This window comes from Pinus tabuliformis, chromosome 9 (assembly GCF_031772625.1).
Source record: "Pinus tabuliformis cultivar Carrire ecotype Pingquan chromosome 9, CPIR1, whole genome shotgun sequence".
Lineage (NCBI taxonomy): Eukaryota > Viridiplantae > Streptophyta > Pinopsida > Pinales > Pinaceae > Pinus > Pinus tabuliformis.
Window position 1 is genome coordinate 1,956,652,739 of NC_142307.1, and position 19,071 is coordinate 1,956,671,809.

Genomic DNA, 19,071 nt, shown 5'->3' on the forward strand with positions numbered 1-19,071 from the left:
TCCATTTAAGCTGACTTGACTGGTTGTATGTAGGCCGACTTAGAGGGCTGCTTGTAGGCCGACTTAGAGGGCTGCTTGGTGACAGTTTTGTTGAGTAGACTTCACATGTTCTTCCATGGTGTTATAGCATGCTTGAAGGAGCTTCTTGAAGGTGACATGTCATAGGAGTAGACTTGACTTTGCTTGGAGATTTTCCCTTTGACTTATATATTTATACATGGTGTAACATGCCTTTAAGGCCTTCAATATTTACTCTTGACTATTTGACTCTCCTATAGCACTTTGACATGTGCTAGACCTACTTCAATGAGCAATAAACTCATTGTCATATATTATTAAAATAATATTTCTTTTCTTGAATAAGTATAAATATCAAAAATACATTTATGAACATTGAAGACCGAACCTAGTTACACTTTCCTTCAACACAAGGGGCTCTGGTCACTCTCATAGGCTTATGTGCCAGTGTCTAGAGACCAAAATGCCTTGTTCTATGGGAGCGTCCGAGATCCAGAAGACCCTAACCTGGAGCGAACCTTTCACCTGTAATTTCGGACCCTTGAGCGAACTCCTTCCGTCTAACCTGTGCAAACCACAACAAAAGAGAAGAGAAGATGTGTCCAAATGATCTTGAGGTCTCTTCTATTTATAGGTTTTCCTGAGGGTTCACTTGGGGTTAAGGCTGACCCAAGCAGTTACTCATGTGGTTAGGGCCGACCCATTCCATAATACATGTATGAATAAAATAATTCATAACTCAACTTTTGCTTGACCAAATTGGGTGATCTTTAGGTCGATTTTGGTCCTCTCGAAAAGAGGAATCTAATTCAATCATTATCTCGGTCATTTGAGTTGTCCAAGGTGGAATTTTACTGCATTTGCAAAAATTAACACATCACAAGGTAAGTAAGCGATGTACAAATTGGGTGAGGAAGAAATGGAACTCGCAACCAAACAAGAACACGAAACTAGTGAAAGCGCAGAAGAATGTGGGTTCGAGCGGGTCACGGGTGAGCAAAATCAGCCTGACATGAGTCAAATAGTGTGACGGGTTCTTGTATTGTAAATTTGGTTATTTTTATATGTTGTGAGGAAGGAACCAAGCAAGTGGGCTAGAGTTTCCTATTTTATGTAAACAATTTAAGGTTAGAGAGTCGTTCCATTATGTTCTTGTACACCTGAGGCATTGTTGTGAGTTGTTATACAACGTTTACATTTAAAGTGTTGTATGAAGATTGAGACAATATGATTGCTTGTTCTATATTAATGAAGTTATGATTTCACTAAATAACTGATATAGAATATAATTAAAGAGTATCGTATTGTGAGGTATAGTCTAGGTGACATAACATTGTGTTACACTAGGCAATTGCGAAGCACACTAGTGTCACACACTCAAGGAGTCACGGTGCGCCGAATGCACCTTGTAATTGTGTGAAGCCCCTAGAATTATGACACTTATGAAGAGGTATCTTAACTTGTTTTGGACGCCTTGTGCTACACATTGTATTGATTTAATGTGAGAGGATAGAGGGAAAATTCCTTGTGTCAGGGATATTGTTGAATCATCCAAGAGCATAACAAAATTTATATACAATCATACATCAGTGCTTAGCTTGATGAGAAGATTCACCAATAAATGGGATTTGGTGCATCCTACCATTACACAATTTTGCACTAGCTTCATATCTCTTCAATCTCTTTTGACTTCTTTACAGAATGTGAAGAAAATGTTTCTTTCAAAATAGTGGTGTGCTTTATCTTTTAGCCGCAAACTAGATGGAGAGGCCATATGCAGGCTAGTTTCATATTATGATAAATTTTTGGTAGGAGAGATTTTCGGCTGGAGTGGAGGAGGTGGGTGCCATTATTGAACCTTTGGTAAAGGTTCTTCGGTTGGTTGATGAAGACAAGCTTGCATTGGGCTTACTTGAATGAAGCCATGGATAGGGCCAAAGAAGACATCTATAGATATTATTAGGATAAGGAGGATGAGAGATTTGAGAAACGAGAATTGATATGGAGAGTGATTGACGAACAATGAAACAATACACTCCATCGCCCCCTCATGCTGCAGGTGCCAGGGATATACCTCAACCCCATATTTTCTTACTCCTATTGTTTTAAATTTGATGTTGAGGTGATGGATAGATTCCTCACTTTTGTTCAAAGGATGGTGCCATCTCTACATGAATGTGCAGAAATTTCTAAAGAAGTGGAGATATATAGGATGGAAGGTGGCACAATCAGCGTTGATATGTCTATCTAAGATAGGAAGACCAAAATGTCAGATAAGCTTCAATTTCTTTCAAATTCATTGTCTCTTCATACCTTGCTATAGCTTTCAAATTTCAATGTTTTTCTCTTATGTTTCTCTTATTTGTTTTTGAGGCTTGGTGGAGAAGCTATGGTGCCAGAGTACCCAATCTCCAAAAGCTTTCCATTCAAGTGCTCAACCAAACATGTCACTCCTACGGATACGAGTACAACTGGGGTTTATTTGAAAAAATATACACCAAGCACAACATATTAAAAAAATTCAAATTGAATTTTTGAGTTCATTCTAAATTATAATTCATTATTTTTATCGTTATTAATTTATGACCCTCATACAGGATGGAGTCTTGGCACCTTCATGACATGGTCTACGTGTACTACAATCTTCAATTGTGGGTGAGGAAACTTCAGAAAACACTTAATGTGTATGCCATATCATTGGATGGGATTAACAACACTGTTGCATGGAGGGCTGAGGTCAAGAGGACTATCATGGAATCACTCCCTGATTGGTTGGAGGAAGCACCAGAGGAGGTAGCAGCGGCAGGAAAGAGAGAGCTAGAGGAGGAGCAACAAGAGGAGGTGCAACAACCTTGGACGGTGACCAATACAGGACATCATAGTCTACCTCCTACTTCTTCTAGAGGATGTCAAAGTCCAATGCCAACCCCAGCGCCTTCTTCCTCTAGAGGAAAAGCCATGACCTTTGCTAGTAAAAAGTGTAGAGGAAATCACTGATTCACTGGTTTCTGTATCTAATTTCAATGTAGATGACTGACGATAATGAGCTACATTTATTAAACTTCTGGTTGATATTTTGAAGCTGAGTTGAGACTCAAAATTCAAGATATGATTCACGGTGGATGTATGATGTAGCACTAGACATCTCATACCAATGTTGCGAACATTGCAATTGGGATTAAATCAGCGAGGGTCCAAAATCAGAAAAAATCATAAAAATCAGAAAAAGACGGCAAAAAAAATAAATAAAATAAAATAAAATAAATAGATAAATAAAAATAAAAATAAAAATTTCAAGATATTTTGGGAAAAATTCACGATTTTCGCAACACTGTCTCATACATCTTATATATTAGTTTTTTTTTCACATTTATGTGGAAATGCATTTATTTGAGGTTGTGGATGCTTTGGATGCTAAAACAATTGAAAAAAATAACAGATATTTTTGTACTTTTAAAAAATTCTGATGTTTACCAAAATTTTTCGATTTTTATGATTTTTTTTGTTTTCTGGATCCTTGCTGATTTTATCCCAATGCCGATGTTAGCAATATTGACTCAATCCCCTAGGAATATCCTATTTTCGTCCTACAAAAGCATTAACTAGAGAGCATTTTCCTCACCTTATACTATATTATTTCATTTTGAGATGCACTGCTCAGTCTATACTTGGAGTCTCAACTTCTATTTTCAGGCAGTTGATCTATATTCAGAGGAAAGGCACTTTCGTTGCCCTATTCTCAACATACTTGAGTTCTATCTTGATTCTTCATACATCAGCTATTCTTGGAGATCGCTATCATGCACCCTACTTAAGAACTATTTCATTTGACTTCTCACTATTTTTATCTCTTCTATTCAGAGGGATGGTCTTTGTACATGCCAAAGTTCACTCTATAAGAGCTGAACAGGTAGCAAGGGTTCTGCATTCATTCATTGCTTGGCATCTGTGGTCTAGTTATCCCATTCTTTTGGTTTGAGTTTGCGAAAGAGCATATTATTCAGAGAGAGTTACAGGTCACTCTACTCCTGCCCATGTGATTCCATCCTTGGATTTGGCAAGAAAGCATGCTTTGGAAGCAGTTTGACATCCTAAAATGCTTTGACGTTGAAATCAATATCTTCAGACTTTGCACTTGCAACTTTGGAATAAAGGTAACATCTTGTTTAGTGGCTAAATCTCATTTGTTTGATGTGTTTAATTTACTTGAATTTCCAGATCAAATGACAATGGGAATCACCACACTCAATTCATTTGCCACTCAATCAACCAAGGAATTCAAGGCACTATGGTCACAAATATGATTGCCAACGTTAACCTTGCTGTTTTTGGTTCTTTTTCACACAGACCCGCACATTTTAAGACTAGATCTGAGATGTTTTACAGCAGAGTTGCATGGTTACCAACAAAGAATTAATTATTTGGGTGGAACTCTGCATTGTAGTTTGTTTTCCATATTTTTGCCACACAGTGATTTCATATGGATTTTATATGACAGGAACTTAATATTGTAGTATGAAAAAGCATTTTGTTTCCCAGATTTATATTTTATCCTCAGAATGCCTAAGGATTTTCCCAAGGTTAGCATGCACTAACCTAAAGTGCAGAGAGACTATACAAGGTCACAATGGTACTTCTCTAGTTGACTTTAGGTCTCTCCCAGTTTCAAGTGTTAACAGAACTTAATGGAAAATTTCACCATTTACTTTGTAGTAGTAGCTTTTTTTTTCAAATTTCATGGTAGTTGAATTTAAACACAGACATGAAACAAGTGGCATAGATTACTCTTGTACTCATTCCTTTTGATATATCGTTTCCTTTCCTTCTTGGACGAGTAACCTAGCTCTATATGGCCTTCTCCTTAGATCTAGGTGTTGCTATGGCACTCCCACTTTGTATTAGATTGATGTTACTCTTACTCCCATTGACCTACTTTTGTGGTCACTCATTAGATATAGGCTCCATTTGAAATCAGTGTCTCCTACTTAATGCATCAATCAGTCATCTTCTAACCTTCCTCATCAAAGATGATAATGCACATGATTATTGTTTTTGAATTTTCTGCAAGGTTGGTGACATAATAACACCATGACCCAAGTTAATGACATAATACAACAAGGTTGCTAACGCAAATGTCTGTAAAATTCAAAGCAGGAGAACCTCAGTTACATTAAATGCCTTCCAGCAATCTCTCTCCGGTTCTGGATTTTCCTAGGAGATAGGTTATAGTTAAGTTACAAATTGTTTTTCCTTTCATACCATTTACAGATCCACTACATCACCCTACATTGAAATTTTCATGTTTTATGGTCATGGAGTAAAAAAAACAAATTTCTCAGACAATAGAATTTTGACAGCATCAGAAGCAAAAACATTGAAGAGACTAGTGCAAAATCTTGGCAAGAGGCAAGTATACACGAATAATACCTGAAAATTTCGAGCCAAAAATCCAACTAGAGGCTTATCCTTTTCCTCTTTGCTCAACTTAAAGAGCCCCATCAAAACATTCAGCCGATTCAGTGCCATATATAACAGGGCACAATCCTTTGGATCTCTTCTTTTCAGATATTGTGTCCGTGCAAGTTTCTCCATCTGCACAGTATCTACAATCGTTAGAAGCATTTTATTGAAAACAAAACAGGTTTTATAGTTCGAAAGATCCATTACAATCTCATATACTTATGAATATGAAGTCAAAGAAATAAATTCTTTAAAGATATACATGAGTATCGATTTTGAAACTTTGCATTATCTGAAGTAAAATAAGATGTCAATACTAACTATGATAGCAGTACAATTGGTCTGTCCATCTGTGCACTACTGATTGAGACCAGGCATTGCTGCCATAATGATAAAGTTTCGAAGCCCAAAAAGTATAGATGCTTGACTATGTGTAAGAGTTGGCTGCATTTGAAAGCCCCAATGTATAAGCACCCTTTACCACAACCATGCAGAGTTGAGATTCATAGCTTCCCACAGATCCCAAAAAAAGACTGTTCGCACTTACCAAATAGTAGTGCACTATTTAAAAGGTAAGAATTCTTTAATTCATGATGAGCACAAGTCTTTTGCACAGGTCTGTTTTTACATTGAGAAAAACTAATAAGTTTAAACACTATTATAGATAGGATAATCAATTCTAGGCTAGATCTAAGAAAAGTTGAACACCTATTTTCATCTTCAATAAAAAAATTTAGAACAATCTTGCATAAATATCTCATTCTGCAATACAAGGACATCAAATAAGAGTAGTCATTTTCTAGAGACAGTTGATATTTCTATCGATAGTCTGACCCATCCAAGATCTCCATAGATGCCTCCACCCCATCTTGTTCCTCTAAAAAGCTGATTAATGCAGCTACCAATAGTAATATCCAAAAGAGACAAACTCAACCCTTCTGGATTGCACAACATAGACCACTTACCAATTGGTTTTCTATTACGAGCACCTCCTCCAAATCTCTGATAGCCTTAATCTTTAATCGAGCTACCTATGAGGCTACAACAGCCCTTGATGAACAAGCTTCACATTCCTCTTGAACCACTTTGGGTATGCTTGCACCAATTGAGGGTGGAACCCCCCAACCCCCACGTTTCCGGCCCTAAACCATGCTCTACATGGGAGTGCTTAGAGGGCACACTCTGGAAGACTAGACTTTTTTGACACACTCCTTGCCAATTTGGGAGCGTGGTGCTCCCAAGGACACTCCCAAATCCAAGGAGCGCACTCCCAAGGTGCTCCCTAAACACTTCCTAGACTCTCCTTAGGCGCTCCCTAGACGATCCATTATGCTAGTGTTTAACTTATTCTTTCCCTTAAATTTACATTACCATTAATTGTTTCACAATGTTTGAGGGTGGTCCCAACATCATCGGACTTCATACGGAGAAAATAGAATTTGAAATCCCATTCAAAATTCAGCAAACTTAACAGTTTTCATTATTTCTGGATGTATGGGATTATGGTATTTCATTCGACTCTATCACATATGAGGGCATGTGATTGGCATTTAATCAAGAGCACCAAGCCCTATGTGCACCGCAATGTTGGTGGTGTTGATTGTTGAACTCCTTTGTCATGGCCTTAGCAAAAATGTACCCTTCACTCAAATCAAAATCATTGATTAGGCATGTTAAGCCTTTTCGGCCATATTGTAAGGCTTGGATTAGGTAGTTTCATCAAAATTGCGTGATGTCCATTGATGTCCCTGTTACCCACCAAAAGAGGGTAACCCTATAAGAGAAAAAAATTATCCCATCTTGGATAGCTAGTCAGCTAGCAGCCCTACCTATTACTCAATTATGATGATATGCCACATTCCTCCACCATATGCACAAGTCATACAACTCTCACCATGTTATGAATATAATTCATATAGAAATAAAAATAAATAATAAGTAATTAACTAATGGCTAGTTAGTTAGTAATGAAAAGGCATGCCTTAGAGACATGACCGTTCGTGGAAGGGCACCTGCCTAGGGTATATAAGCAGGCCCTCATTCCCATTTGTATTCACCTTACATCAATTCTTTATACAAATACAATTTACAATTATTGTCCTACGATGGATGTCTTTGTCTACGAAGTAGTTTAAATATTTCCGCTGCATATACGAGTTTTGGTCGTTACAGACCATCTGACATTCCTCTTGAAAGAAGGTGGGTTACCACTCCACAAGTATTTTAACCATTTTACAATAAAGTGATTTTACATAATGTTTTGGGCATTCTAATATGTGTAAAGGGGTAATTTGGATGATTGATCGATATTGATTATGACCTTGTGTTCTCACCTTACCAAGGGGTTAGTTTTTATCCCTAGTCCAGTGGGACCTCCTATAAGGCCTTAGGGTTATAAGAGGGGCACTACTTGGGAAACTTGGATTGAAGTAGTGTGTCCATAACCACTTATCAATTTTCTCCTTTACCTTGATATCACATCCATCCTTCGAGTTAACTGTCATTGGTTCATCGGGATTTGGCACTCATACATCCACATCCTTGAGTTAGGGATGGAAAACTTTGTTGTGGAGGTTGAAGTAGCTACAAGAAAGATAAAAACATAAGATTTCCACAACAAAAGAAAAGAAAAAAAGTTAAAATGCAAAAGATGGTTAGGACATAATTAGCATGTGGGCAAAATCCTAGCATGAGCTCTACCCCCTCATTAGACATCACTCAGTTCCTGAGCACTAGATGTTGCATCTCATCAAAAGGAACCCTTGCATGTCCCAACCTTGATGAGTGAGAAAGGAACTGGTCCTTTAGGGGTAAATAAATGCTATATCATAAAAGACAAGCTTGGACACCTAAGTTATGCGCCATGTCAAAGCATTACCAAAAAGAAGTAAAAGGCAGAGGGGTTGAAAATGCAGATCGAGGAAAGGGGTAACTCATGCCTCCATGATTGCTTTGTCCATTACATGTATACACTCGAGCTGTGGACCAGCATTAGTTGGTCCCATGAAGATGGCACTTAGCCATGAAGTCTTTCCCCTTTGTTGCCATTATTGCCACCAACACCTATTAATTAAAGGGTTGACCTTGGAAATATCAACTCCTCTTACGGATTGGATAATAGAATTGACTACCCAGCCACCTCTAACAAGGTAGGGAACACTTTTACAAGACTTGGTCTAGTTAGATATTTGAAGGTGATCCTAGTTTGAAATCTTACTATGCCCTTAACAATTAAGTATTGGCCATTGTGACGCATTTATGGTCATTGTCTCTAATGAGTGGTTTCTTTCACTTGAGTTTGAGTTAGTTTTCCGAGGTGGTACTTCACAAAGAACCAGACGCCTAAAGGGAACACTTATTCCATGCCTACTCCACATGATGCCCAGGTCATACTACACTCTCGAAATGCAACATTGCCCTTTTACAGCGAACAGTTCGACACTTTGATCATCCTGATAGTTGATTAACACCTCTTAGCACCTACAAATGCCAAAACGTTGAGCTCACTTTGCTTAGCATTGGAGATTCTTGATGATCTACCCAACGAACCCAACCTGCCATGAAGTTGGCCTTAACATTGATGAGCATGCATTGGTCCAGAGTCTAGATGATGATCATCATCCCCAAGATGATTAGGGAGAGCTTGTACCACCAGATGGACCCTCAACACTAGAGAGAGATTGCACCATGTTGTCTTGAGGATACCCATGGAGATGACACAGGGCACCCAAAGCTAGCTTTTGGACACATGTAGATGTTTTGAGGGTTAATTGAGGACTCTTCATCAATTCATGGTTTATTATGATAGTTGGAAATTTTGAAAATGGTTGTTATAATTGTATAAGGTTGTCCAAATTAAAGAGAAAGTTACACAGTCAAATAGCATAGTTTGAGACCTTTCAAACAATATATGGCATGCCTTCTCGAAAAAAAATGGATTTTTTATGCCCCATTTAGATACCCTATTTTTGAAAGCATTTTTACTCAAATTACCTAGCTCAAACAAAAGCATGATATATATGGTTAGAAAGATTATTCTGAGACCTTCCCAATGGTATATGACATTCTTACTAACCCCTCATAGTTGCGTAGAAATGATCTTTTGAATATTCATTATAAATTTTGAAAATTGCATAACTCAACCGAGCTGTGGGCGATTTGGCACAGTCATGAGCAAGTCAGCCCTGTATATGGGGGTCAGTCACACTATATATAGGCATGAGGAGGAGGCACTATGGACTCACTCAAGCAAATCAGATATGCGTAAGCAAGTGAAGAGGAGTTATGAGGTTCACAACTTATGAACCATAAGTGAAGATAAGTCGAATTAGAGAGCCTTTCTATTGAAGGGTGTTGGCACATCTTTTGAAGGGTTTTTGGCCTTATTCTTGGGAAGGATTCTAGTTTGTTTGAGGTCAGGTTTAAGGGAAAAATATTGGATTTTTGAGGATCAAATTCAAGCCTCTTGAAAGCCTAGTTTGTACCTATTGCAGCCGAACTGAAGGAGGTTGATTATATCTTTGTTTAGGCTAAGTTAGAGGTTTGTCTTGGAGACCAAGTTGTGGTATAGAAGGAGGCCAAATTCATCTTTGTTTAGGCCGAGTTATAGGCTTGTGTTGGACACTGAGTTGTGGTACAAAAGGAGGAGGAGTTCATCCCTATTCTAGGCCAAGTTACAGGAGTGTCTTGAAGGTTGACTTTTGGAACAGAAGGATGTTGAGTTATGTCTTTGTGAAGGTTAACGTTTGAGGGCCAAGATCTACTATTTTATGAGGCCAACTTCTGCTATTTGAAGATCTAGTCAGACCAAGTCCTCGTGTCTTGAGAGCTAAGATCAGTGTGCTGATAGCAATCGTGTGTGAAGGAGAGAGAGCAACTACCAAGAAAATAAACTTTCTTTGACTAAGAATTGATTCCTGAACAAGTAAATAAGTTGGAAGTCGGAGCTCACTAAGGATGGGTGTCTCATCTCCTTGACATGTTGCAGCCTGCTATATTTGTAAATTGGTGCTTACAAGAGGATTGGTCTCCTCATCTCCTTGACAGGTTGAAGCCTAATAAATTTGTAAGTTGGTGCTTACAGAGGATTGGTGTCCTCCCAAATAATTCTAATAAATTGAAGATTATTTTCAAGTGTTTCACCTTCAAGTTTTGACTTTCACTTTGATTTCTATGTTCATACATTCTAGATAACTAATAATGTGATGTGAAATTAGTTTCAAGATTAACTAAGTGAAAAATTGCTAAAAGTAAAGAAATACTAATTCACATCCCCTCTCAGTATTTCCAACAAGCCATTCATCTAGCCCTCGTCTAGAACATTCGGGGCGTCATTAGCCCTAAAAGGACATGACATCATGCTTAGAGGGGATTTTCGGCTACAAATGTAGGCAATTAGTGGCTTATTTTGTTATATTGAGTTATTAGGTTGGCTTGTAACCCACTTACTTCATGTTCACTCAAGATTAAACTTGTTATAAAGTTTTTAGATAAATTAGTGGATGTGATAGACCTCATATAAATGGGGATCACTCCATTCTTATTTCTCATCATCACTTGTGGATTTCGACCTCCATTAGAGAGTTCGACTTAGCCTAGATGTAACTCACTACTTGTGGAGATGTATCTTTCTAGAGTTATTGCTATTGGAGAATGATTTTTATCTTGGAGATGCCCTTTTGGGATTGACAAAAGACTATATCTTGGAAAATTTGTAGACTGAACTGCATAATTTCTAATGGTTCATGGTTCTTCACATAATGAATGTATGTTAGGGTTTTTCTCATGTTCCATGTCTAAATGCATATCCTTAGTGGAAAATCTTGCTTGTTCATTTCATGTTAAATTTATTTTCCTTTAATAACATAGAGGAGCTCCTAGAGAGCTTTCCTCCACTTAATTTCTCCCCTTATAAAAAGATAGCTAGGGTTTATCAAGTGAAAACTGGGGGTTTCCCCCTTACTCTAAGCATAAATTTAATTTCTCTTAAATTTAGCCCTAAAGACTCCATCTTCCTCTTTAATTTTCTAATCCCTTTAACAAATAGGGTTGAATTAACAAATAGGGTTGAATTCAACAAGGGTTGTCACTAGGTGAATGATGAGGCTTTAATAGCTTAAATTCACCTTGATTGATCCTTTGCAATCAAAATCTAACCATTCTCATAGTAGAATTTGTCCTAATAGTGTTGACATCATCTACCCTAGGCAATTGTGCCTTATTAAAACACAAACTTTGGCTAAGGCTTCAACTTGGGCCTTAATTTGAAGGTTTTCCCCTAATTTATTGATTAAATCATTTGCATCCTTTTCTTTCAACTTGTATGCCAAGACGCACCTTTGTTGAACTATATCTTCAAACCCTAGATGTCAAATACTCTCTAAGGCCTTGTATATGGTTTGCTACTCATAGAGAATTGTGCCCTTCTCCATTGAAAAAGTATGATACTCAGCCTTTTATTCATATCTTGAGTCATTTGACTTAGAATATCCCTTAGGTCAAAACTACGAAACCTCATGTGTGGTGAAATTCAGAGACTCTGGAGACAAATGTATCATACTAAACATAATTGATTCAATATTTTGGATGCTTCTCAGTTGCAGTACTTGCGGTGGCAACAACAACAGATGAGATGGAGTTACAGTGCAGACGCAGTGTTGGCAGCAGTATGGCAATGTGCGCAGTAGCATAGATGCAGCATCAGAGTTGCACAGTGGTTGGTGGGTAGTGTTGACCCTGCGGCCTACACCTACCTACAAGTCAGTGAGAAAAGCCTTCAACCCCACAAGGTGTGGTATGTGGCAGGGAACTCAGAGAAGGGGTTGTCACACTAATCCCGACTCTCTTCGTTTGAGCTATCTCCAAGGTTAGCTAAGGGGGGTGGTCCCTAGTGAAAAGTTAAGTTAAAAGATGTGAGTTTCTAGGAGAGTGTTATAGTGAAAATGGATTACTTTTAAGGATTTATGAGCAAATATGAAGTGAGCAACTTGAAATAACAATGCCAATCATTAATATGATTAAAAACCATAAAACCAGTGCCTTATAAGGAATTTGCTCAACAATTCAAAAATATATTTGCTCAAAGTAAAATGCAATGCTCTCAAAAGAGAAAACAAAGTAACCCTGAAATGTAAATAAGAATTGTTAGCACAAGATATGTAAGATACAAAATGTTTTTGAGATAATCAACTTTATAAATCAAAACATGTGAAACATATCTTGCCAAAACCCAAAAATTAGTAATTAACTTGGAAATGTAAAAGAAAGGAAGTGTTAAACCAAGACATCAATATGCAATTAGACTTGAAACATGAAAAGAAAGCACATGTTTGAAATTATTACAATACTTGCTTTTGGAATAGACTTTGCATATGAAAACTCAAACCATCAAGAGACAAGTAAATGTAATGGAAAGTGCTCTTGGTTAATTTTATTAATTAGCTCTACAACAAGACTACAATTTAACTCTTCAATCCTCAAACCTCACCCTCGCCCAATGATATGGATCTCACACTGAGGAGTCAATAGAGGAGTAGAAAATCCCTAACATATCTACTTCAACCAGCTTATGTTGGAAGTAAAATTTTAACGAGGCTTGGGGCCTTCCTACACTAAAATGCCTAGATGAAATGAAAATTGTGTTAATTCCGCAAATTAAAGTAATGATACATGCAAATGCTTCAAAGAGATTGATTTGCAATGCTTGAAAATGAAATAGTGTTCAACATAAGTTGCAATTATAACTTCAATTGGAGGAATAAAATTAGCTTACAATTGTTGCATGTGTTTCATCAATGAATTAAAATGATACAAGTAATTTGCTTGAAAGTAAAATTTGTTTCAAGTAGACAATGACAATAAATTTCTCCAATATTAAAGATAACAATGTAGCATAAAATTGAAGCATGTATTCAAGTGCTCATGAAACAATATACCAAGGTAAATGGAAATGAATCAAAGTTTGTTAATAATATAAAATGCTTGCATGTAAAGGATGAATTGCCCAAAGTAAAGTGTAAGCTTGCAGCTTCAAGCAACAAAATGATAGATAATGCAAAGCTCAAATGAAATTGTAACAAACTTTAACTTAATGAAATGTGATAGTGAGGTTGTGTTAATTCCCAATTAAAGCATGCAAGTGAATGAAGTATGAAAGCTTAAACCATGCAAATGTCAATCCACCCAAGAGAAGCCTTCCTCTAAATGAGGAGATATGATACCATGGGAGAAACCCCAAGCTCCCACAACCAAGTTAGATCTTTTATTAATATTACAATGAGAAGAGGGCCCTTCAAAGTTCTCAACTATACTTCAAGGAGAGTCCTCACAATTATTGCTTGAAACTTGGACACTAGACCTCTTTTCTTAAGAAAGTAGTGACAAGATCTCACAAAACTTATGCAAGGTAAACAAGGTGTGAGTTTCCTCCAAATGCCCATGGCTTAAAGAGGAAAATGGGCAGCCCTCTAGTGAACTCGACTTTGCCAAAATAAGCCTCAAAAGGGCTCACGACATCCTTGGAAATCGAACCCACAACACTTGCCAAGGGTCATGTAAACACTTGTTAGATGTTGCGGGAAGTTTTTCTTCAAAATCTACAACACAAGAGTTAGCAAACAATCCAAACAATGGTTGCAAAATAAGTTAAGTATTAATGGAAAAATCAGCAAGATAAAATGTATATGTACAATTATAATTTACAAAAGCCTAACCTAAAGAGTGAGAATAAACTCTCGTCTTTGCTTAGCCATCTTCAAGCTCTTAGATAGCAAATGAAAGAAATGAAGTACAATGTTTTAAAAAAAAAAAAAAAATTTAGAAGTTCTCAGCTTGTACACAAGCTATGCCCCGAAATCCCTGCAAAACCACTTTGTAAGATAAGACTATAAAAGTTCAAAAAACAAATGAGAGCTCCTTTAAGAATGTATCAAGAGTGGGTTGGTCTCTCCAAAGACTTCCCCTCGCGCTTGATTTTGTAGTCCCAACAAGATGTTCCCTCTACAAAACTTCAATTAAGAATTAGTTCCATATAAATTTAGCTATAAACAATGATAAGAAACTCTAGAGATTTATTTAAAACCAACTAGAGCATTCTATACTTACAGCATACTTCTAAATCAAATGTTAATGCAAAATAGCTCTACATTAACAAATCTGCAAGAGCATATGGAAGCAAATTAGATCAAAGCATGAGTAAAAAGAATTATACCAATGCTCAACAATTCATCACACTCGAAAAGGAGCAACACCTCATGAATAAAACACCAAAGTCTTTATTGATATTTCATATTTCTGAAAGTGTACAAGGCAGCAGCGCTTCCGCAAGCACAATAGCTAGTAACAATATTATTACAATGTGAGAGCCCATGGCTCTATTATATAGAGAGTTGGGAGCAAATCCCAATGAAGAATGACAATGACAAATGGAATTGGAGCCAATCCCAATGTAGAAGTGATTAAACCTTTGTTGCCAGGAAACGTGGGTTCGGGGACGGGAACGGGGACAGGGACGGGGACGGGAACGGCATTTTTGGAAACAGGGTGCGTGTGTTCGTCGGGTAATATAATAATATTAAATTTTAATAATTATATTTTATAAATTATAAATTTATAATTAATAACATATATGAAATTTGAATTTGTATATTTTTTCAACTTTAAACAAGAAAACTTTAATGATAATCATTTAAACATGCACATCATTGAACATTCAACATTGACATTGAAATTTCAAAATTTATCACCAAAAAACTGTTCATTGTTTACATATTAACATGAATCATGATATGGGACAGATTTTGTCACACACAGCGGACTGAGATACACTAGCCAAGTTTCCTACAAACTCAGGAGTACGCTCAAAAATCCTAAAGTATTCTGAGTTCTCAAAGACTCAACATTTTAAACTTTATTTTATTGGGCTGCCTTGTGTGTTTGGTGGGACAGCAGTGAAATATCTGCTGCCAACAGCCATAATTTATACTTTAATGTAGCCACAAGCCTTAAAAAAAACCACAGAATTTATATGTTAATGTAATGATTCAATTTTTCAAAAATTAAAATATATATACTATGAACTGTTTTAATTTTTCCTGAACAAATTCTGAACCATTTAATTGGATTTTGTTGATCCATGGTGAAATTACATTGCAAGGGCAAGCAACACCATTGTTAGAGGGTAGATAATGAACTGGCTTGAATGTTGTGTAGATGATTGAGTTGAAATACATTCTCACTGAACGGTTTATATTGTAAAGAATAGCACAGAGCTATATTCAGTGTATGAATGCATTTATGTAATGCCATTCATTAATGCAAAAAATGATGAAGATTTTATGTGCTTTATTAATCTAATTGCAACTATTTCAAGTTAAAAGAACTGAAACGTATACTTCTCATATTATAGTATATAGGATAAAAAGTTAAAAATTTAACAAGTCTGGGCTGAGTAGAGGTAAGTTTGTGGCATGGTCATCTCTGTTTAGGGCTTCGGTTGGGTACAGGAGTCTGCATAGGGAGGCCGAGGTCTGTTCCTTAGTGAACAGTGCGCTGTTTTGTGTAAACAGTGGCATGAAACAAGCCCTACAGCTCAGCGTTTGACAACAACAAGGAGGAGGGACTATGCCACAATTGTAGGAGGCAAATTGAGTGTATAAAAGTGGACTGACAGTTGTGGCTCATGTTGCAGACAGTCCGAAACAGCAAGAAATTGTGACATTCATTCCGGCAAGCCTTTGAAAGAACCCAACTCGAAGAACCCAAGAACCCATTAAAGGAAAAGAACCCAAATTTTTTTTTTGAAGAACCCGGTTCTTCATGGAAGAACCCGGTTCTTCTGGGTTCTTCTGGGAAGAACCCGTACCCGAATCCGGTACTTGGGTGCGGGAACCCGGGAAGGGTTCGAGAACCCCACCCCCGGGTACTGGAACCCGTGCAACATAGGATTAAACAAGTGGCATGAGGTGACAATCCCAAATAGAAATTCGAATTTGTTGAATGAAGCTCCAATGCCAAATGTAAAAATCAAATTCTGGCAAGTGGACATCATTTTCTTCCCTTATGTGCCAAATTAGAATTTTATGGTGGAATGACAAGTGTATATGGGTGGTAACCCATGTGGGAAAAATTTCCCACAAAAATCTCCACCAAATATTCTCCCAAATCCTCCCAAATGTGCATCAACTTCACAAATTCGAATTTCCAAGCAGCTTTTTCATTTAATGCCATAAATTCGATTTTATTTGAGCACATGTCCTTTCCTTGATTTTAGGAGTCCACATCACCTTGGGACTTCACTTTAACTCCCCCATAATTTTCCACCTCATTTCCACAACATTTAAAATGTGTGGATATTTATTTTTCTCCATTTATTTAATTTCTGGCTTAATTAATTGCCAAATTTCCCACTAAACTTAGCAAAAGTGAGTTTTGACGGTCCAAAACACATTATTAACCCCTCAAAATGTGTTACAGTAGAAATTTGAGGGTGAGAGGTGCAATTTTGATTACTCATACCCCATACGACTTCTCTAGACTACACGTATTACAATTTAAATACAATTTTATTTGAAATTTTTCACTTGCGGTAAATCTAAAAAATTAAAAAATGACTACCTAGACCTAACCAAATTCCACAAAAAATTTTGTGTGATCCAGTATGGTAATATACATCGACTCTAAACACTAAGATGTGTCAACAGCTCAACCTTCAAACCATCACCCCAGCTTTGGGGTAAAACGTGATTGAAAAAACCTAAAAAATTATCCGCCTCTTAAAATGAAGGGATAATTAACCAGATAAAAAACACTCCAAGGTGTACTTGTTCACTGATCGAGTCCCAACATCCTAGGCCTGTTATGGACTCAAAACTCATCATTACTAGTATCACTTATTACAATTCCCCGTAGGGTGTGGAATCTAGGTACAAGAAAGATGATAAGAAGATAGAAGTAGAGTTAAAAAACTCTATTGACTGACGACATCTGACGGTACAAGTGTACTCTATATCATCCTTGGGCATGGAGTCTTCATATAATCATCAGGTGCCACTTCAGTGGTCAACAGGCAGCATGGCCAGACATCAGCAGCGTGACTGTGAAAATTCTATCTATTGCAACTATTGGAGATTATTCTTCTAACTCAAAAATTAATTTTGCAGTTTATTTGCTACGACAAATAACGAATAAAATCACAGTTGCAATTTTTCACCATACAAATATTGCGGAAAAATAAACACTGGAAATTGGGAAATTCTAGCACACACAATAAAATTGACACAGTTATTTTTAGACAATTGTCCCCAGAAAAACCCAATTTGGGAAAACCGATGCAGCAAATGAGGGTTTAATTATTAATGTTCAGCAGCAAATCTGAGTACAATAATTTAGATGCCCAGCTAGCAATCAAATTTGAAGAAAACACTAGCAAAAATATTGTGAGAATTTTCTCTCACCCCATAGCCATTTTTTGCCTCTAAAATAGCTTCCCCAACCTTTGCGTGAGATGCCTGCATCAACCTCTACACAGTCCCTACGCTGGCCCTCCGAAGATTTCGTCCTTACTTCCTTCGACTCTTCTAAGAACTAAAAACTTTTTCCCGAAATGTTGCTTCTCTCCTGCTACTCACCCTCTGGCGCTTTCTTCTCTGTTGAGCTGCTGCTACTGAGAAAATCGAATTGCCTGGGAAACTGAGTATCTGCATTAGATGATCTCCATCACCACATCGACTTTTCTTTATAATCCATTATTGGAGCACCAACGGCCAAGATTAAAACTTAATCAATGGCTAGGATCATTTTTGGGTTGATCCATGTGAGTTTCTAGATGATTCACGCTTTATCTCAATTAAAACTGATTAATTAACCATATTCCCTAAGTTTAGACTAAAGAAATATTTAAAAATTGGTTAATAATCTAATTGAGACACTTCTAGGCGGAATTTCTAAAACTGATTTTTGGGTTTTGGAGATCTCATGTATTCTAGCCTCTCCACAAAATTGCGCAGCTAGAACACATTTGATGCTACAAAAAACTAACACTCCCACTTAGCGAGGAATGTGTTCTAGCGTCGCTACCCCCTATCTCTGCATCATCTTTTGTCACGTTATTGATGTCTGGCTGTTGTTGCCCACCAATCACTGCGCAACTCTGATATACGTTGCATCTATGTTGCTACTGACTCTGCAAAACCGCTACCAACATTGCATCTGCACAGCAGCTCCCTCTTCATTTGTTGTTGCAACTGCAACATCCAAAACAGATTGTCCCTGCTACTGAAACGGGTTCTCCACCATACCCATTTGTTCTCAAAAATAGACGAACTTAGCTCTCCCTAGATCCTTCGTGAGTATATCTGCAACCTACTCTTCTGTGTAAACATATTGTAGCTGGACTGCTTCTCGCTATACATAATCTCTAATGAAGTGACACCGAATATTGATGTGTTTCAACCTGTCATGAAACACTAGATTCTTAGAGAGCTTTATGCAACTCTAATTATCACAATAGACATTGGTCGCCTCCACCCTTTGCCTGAACAAGCTTACTAGTAACTTATGGAGCCATATAGCTTCACACATAGTTCTGTTAGATGC

At 37.2% G+C, this 19,071-nt stretch overlaps 1 protein-coding gene across 3 annotated transcripts in view; it reads right to left on the minus strand.

Annotated features, from left to right (window-relative positions):
• The window catches only part of LOC149156812 (transducin family protein / WD-40 repeat family protein), a 440,547-nt gene that overhangs the window by 289,311 nt on the left and 132,165 nt on the right, over positions 1-19,071 (minus strand). For all 3 annotated transcript variants that reach the window (XM_089438622.1, XM_089438623.1, XM_089438624.1), the window contains exon 5: positions 5,446-5,610. In XM_089438622.1, the coding sequence (XP_089294748.1) occupies positions 5,446-5,610 (165 nt within the window). The remainder of the gene's footprint in view (positions 1-5,445; positions 5,611-19,071) is intronic.